At 38.3% G+C, this 4,729-nt stretch overlaps 1 protein-coding gene across 1 annotated transcript; it reads right to left on the bottom strand.

The window, feature by feature from the left end:
* Window positions 1-1,052: 1,052 nt before the first annotated feature.
* Window positions 1,053-2,122, bottom strand: LOC785256 (trace amine-associated receptor 7a). Its single transcript, XM_002690237.5, has one exon. It carries the CDS (start codon window positions 2,082-2,084, stop codon window positions 1,053-1,055), a length of 1,032 nt encoding a protein of 343 aa, XP_002690283.1. The 5' UTR covers window positions 2,085-2,122.
* Between the last annotated feature and the right edge of the window lie 2,607 nt (window positions 2,123-4,729).

The raw sequence follows: 4,729 nt of genomic DNA, 5'->3' as shown, positions 1-4,729 counted from the left end.
ACTGGTAAAATTTCTGAACCAAAATGAAATTGTAGGAGTAGAATTAATCAGTACAAAGAAGCTTACTAAATAATCAAATACTATTAATGACACCAATCACCTTTCCCAGAGTAAAGACTTAAATGGATGTTATAGTCACTCTTTCTCTCTGGGTTGATCTTACTCGACTCTAAGATCATATTTCTGGACCACAAATCTGAACACCTGACAGTAAGGAGTCACTACTTTGCCCTCCCTGAGCCAGGATGTCTCTGAGCATTCCCCAGCTGCATGTACATTTTAATGGAAAAATATTACAATCACGAAAATATAAAGAGAAGTAATAACCAAGGCTGAACTATTATAAAGCAATAAAAGGGGGGATTTAGAATAATAAAAACATAGTAGTTTTTTTTTTTTTTTTCCAAACATTCTTTTCGGCTTCTCTGATAGCTCAGTTGGTAAAGAATCTCCAATGCAGGAGACCCTGGTTCGATTCCTGGGTAGGGAAGATCCACTGGAGAAGGAATAGGCTACCCATTCCAGTATACTTGGGCTTCCCTTGTGGCTCAGTTGGTAAAGAATCCACCTGCAATGCAGGAGACCTGGGTTCAATCCCTAAGTTGGGAAGATCCTCTGGAGAAGGGAAAGGCTACCCACTCCAGTATTTTGACCTGGAGAGTTCCATGGACTGTATAGTCCATGGGGTGGCAAAGAGTCAGACACGACCGAACGACTTTCACTTTCTTTATACATTCTTTTAAATTTTCTCAAGAATGCTACAAAGGAGAGGTTATTAACTAGAGACATAAAGAGATGTTTAGAGATGGAAGCAGCCCAAGATCGGTGTTAAATTGCCATGTTTCTGGCTCCAAGGTCATGTTGTTTCCATTACATACAGGGATTTATGTTATACTTACCAAAGAATGATGAAGCTGAATTTAAGTGTTTGGGTCAAATTTGAAGTATAATTTATTTTACATTAGAAGACCTTAAACACATATGACTAAATTTTCTACCCAGAGTGTGTTCACTGTTAATCTACTGTCAATTCCTCCATCTAAAATGTTGACTTACCCAGAAAATAAATTTACTGTTAAGGAATTCTCTCTCAAGAATTTGCCAGTGACAATGAGTTTGATGGCTTTTCGAAACCAAGGATAAAAGAAAGCATAAATCAAGGGGTTCATAGCTGAGTTATAATAAGCAATCCAAACCAACATTTCATAAACATATGTGGGAGTGATGAAACCTAGGAAGGCATCAATGATGGAATCCAGGAAGTAAGGCAGCCAGGAGATCAGGAACACTAGCACTGCAATGCCCAGCGTTTTTACAGCCTTTCTCTCCCTCTTGGCCACTCTGTCTTGGTAGCTGTATGAGCATCGCCCAGTCTTATTGCTCAGATTCTCAATTTTTCTAGCCTGTTGTTTAGCGATTAGGAAAACATTGGAGTAAAGAACTATCATCACAAGGGTGGGAATGAAGAATAAAGTGAAATTCACTAATACCCAACTTTGATTCACTGCAAATTGACAGCCTCCCACACAGGAGAGAGCACTTACTAGATCCTCCAGTCCAGCTGCATTTGCTCCTGAGCCAAGAAGGGAAAAAGAATAAATAACTGAAAAGAGCCAGGAGAAGGCAACACACATGCCAGAAACAGACATAGTGAACCTAGTTGGATAGACCAGGGGGTCAGTGATCGCAATATACCTGTCCAGAGAGATAAAGCACAAGTGGTAGATGGAAGCGTAACAGAATGACCCATCAAAACAAGTGTGAAATTTACAGTAACTCTCCCCAAAGTACCAGCAGCTCTCCACAGACCTCACTGTGCTGAAGGGCATCACAGTCACTCCTATCAAGAAGTCTGCACAGGCCAAGGAGGCAATCAAGCAATTGGTTGGAGAATGCAGCTGATTGAAGTGAAGAATGGAAATCATTACCAAGAGGTTTCCAAATATAGCCAGCACAGTTCCAAAGCTGAACACTGTGTACAGGATGAGGCGGGGAGCTGGTGAGTAGGGGGTTTTCACACAGGATCCATTCAGGTGCTCGTAGCAGAGCTGCACAGCTGCAACAGTGGATGAGCTGCTGTTCATGGTGCTGCTGTAGATAGCACGTAAACATCCGGAGAAGGTCCTCCCTCTTTCAATCAAATAAAATAGAACAAAGATCTTTGAACCAGTTATTTCTGTTATAATTACCAAACATTATCGTGTGACCTGTCATGTATTTATGTTAGTTTTAATTTCTGAACATATTAAATAACTGTATATTGAATTTGAATTTATTTTAATTTTAGAATATAAAGTATTATTTTTATACTTAAAATGTACTCTGAAACAATATTCTAAATTGAATAATAATTTAACTTCAAATAAATCTGTTGCAAATTTTCTTTTCCCACAAAAGATGTCTTACCTTACAATATAACAGCAGTCTTTTATTACCTGGCTGATGCTCGGGTGGGTATTCCTCTTTGTCAAAGTTAGCACGGTGCGTGTTGATTTGTTATTTATTCATTACCTTTTATGGAAGCCCATATAATGCCAGTGGTAAAACTCCTGCCTGCCAATGCAGGAGATGCAAAAGACGCAGGTTACCTTTTACTACTCACCTCCAAACTATCTAACAAGTTAATGCCAAATCCCCCCAGGAAGCACAGCCAAATCCCATACCCAAAATCATCTACAGTGGAGTCCCTATGGTGCAAGGTGTGAAGAAGAAGAAATTTACACTTTTAATCTCCAATTAAAATTTATTATTTGATGTAGAATAGCATGGATACAAAACCCAAGGAATAAGAATAAACACTCTCACTCATAATGAAGCAGAAAATAAAATTAACAGCATATAAAGAGATGATACATCTTGATTAGAGTCTATGCCAAAAATGGAAGTTTGCTTTAACAATTGAAAATCTATTACTATAATTCACCTTTTTAAGAAATTTAAATTGTATGATCATCCAATGAAATACAAAATTCCATCTGATATATTTCAAAATGTATTCATTGCTAAAAGGAAAAAGTCTTAGCTAAGTAAAAATATGAGATCTTTTTATCTGAAGAGATCTACACAAAAAACCTATTTCACAGGATATACTGCAGAGAGATATTTAAGAAATTCTCTTTAAGATTAATAAAAACTCAGAGACACTTCAGTAGGAGAAAATTTTTGAGCTGTAAGGCATGCAAGATATCTGTAAATTCAAATGCATTCCAGTCATTCATGTATATTACATTTATATTTGCTTATTTATTGTATAGACCTTGTCAGGAAAATGAGAGTTATCAAGGGAATAGTTCATGCAAAGATGGACACAATAAAGGACAGAAATGATAATGACCTAATAGAAGCAGAAGAGATTAAGAAGAGGTGACAAGAATACACAGAAGAACTGTCCAAAAAAGGTCTTAGAGATTCAGATAACCATGATGGTGTGGTCATTCATCTAGAGCCAGACATCCTGGAGTGTGAAGTCAGATGGGCCTTAGGAAGCATTACTATGAACAAAACTAGTGGAGGTGATGGAATTCTAGCTGAGCTATTTCATATCTTAAAAGATGATGCTGTGAAAGTGCTAACTCAATAGGCCAGGAAATTTGGAAAACTCAACAGTGGCCACAGGACTGGAAAAGGTCAGTTTTCATTCCAGTCCCAAAGAAGGACAACGTCCAAAAGGTTCAAACTACTTCACAATTGTGCTTATTTCACATGCTAGTAAGGTAATGCTCAAAGCTCTCCAAGCTAGGCTTCAACGGTGAACTGAGAACTTCCAGAGGTACAAGCGGGATTTAGAAAAGGCAGAGGATCTAGAGATCAAATTGCCATCATCCGCTGGATCAGAGAAAAAGCAAAAGAATTCCAGAAAAACATCTGCTTCATTGACTTTGCTAAAGCATTTGATTGTGTGGATCACAACAAACTGTGGGAAATTGTTCAAGAGATGGGAATACCAGACCACCTTACCTGCCTCCTGAGAAGTGCTGTATGAGAAGCCCTCCTTGAAGAAGCAACAATTAAAACTAGACATGAAACAATGGACTGGTTCAAAACTGGGAAAACAGTACATTAAGGCTATATATTGTCACCCTGCTTACTTAACTTGTATGCGGAGTATATCATGCAAAATGCTGGGCTGGATAAAGTGCAAGCTGGAATCAAGATTGCCAGGAGAAATATCAGTAACTTCAGATATGCAGATGACACCAGCCTAGGGGCAGAAAGTGAAAAGGAGGTGAAAGGTAAAAGACAAGAGTAAAATATCTGGCTTACAATTCAACATTCAAAAGACTAAGTTCATGGCCTCCAATCCCATCACTTCATGGCAAATAGAGGGGGAAAAATGGAAACAGTGACAGACTTGATTTTCTTTAGCTTCAGAATCACTATGGATGGTGTCTGTAGCCCTGAAATTTAAAAATGCTTATTCCTGGGAAGAAAAGCTATGACAAAGTTAGCATATTAAAAGCAGAGATATTACTTGCCAACAAAGGCCCATATAGTCAAAGCTATGGTTTTTCCAGTAGTCATGTATGGATGTGAGAGTTGGACCATAAAGAAAGCTGAGCCTGAAGAATTTATGTTTTCAAATTGTGGTGCTGGAGAAGAATCTTGAGAATCCCTTGCACAGCAAGAAGATCAAACCAGTCAGCCCTAAAGGAAATCAATCCTGAATATTCATTGAAAGGACTAATGCTAAAGCTCCAATACTTTGGCCTCCTGATGCAAAGAGCTGACT

This window comes from Bos taurus, chromosome 9 (assembly GCF_002263795.3).
Source record: "Bos taurus isolate L1 Dominette 01449 registration number 42190680 breed Hereford chromosome 9, ARS-UCD2.0, whole genome shotgun sequence".
Lineage (NCBI taxonomy): Eukaryota > Metazoa > Chordata > Mammalia > Artiodactyla > Bovidae > Bos > Bos taurus.
The sequence above is the reverse complement of the archived record's forward strand: the minus strand, read 5'-3'. Positions and strand labels throughout refer to the sequence as shown.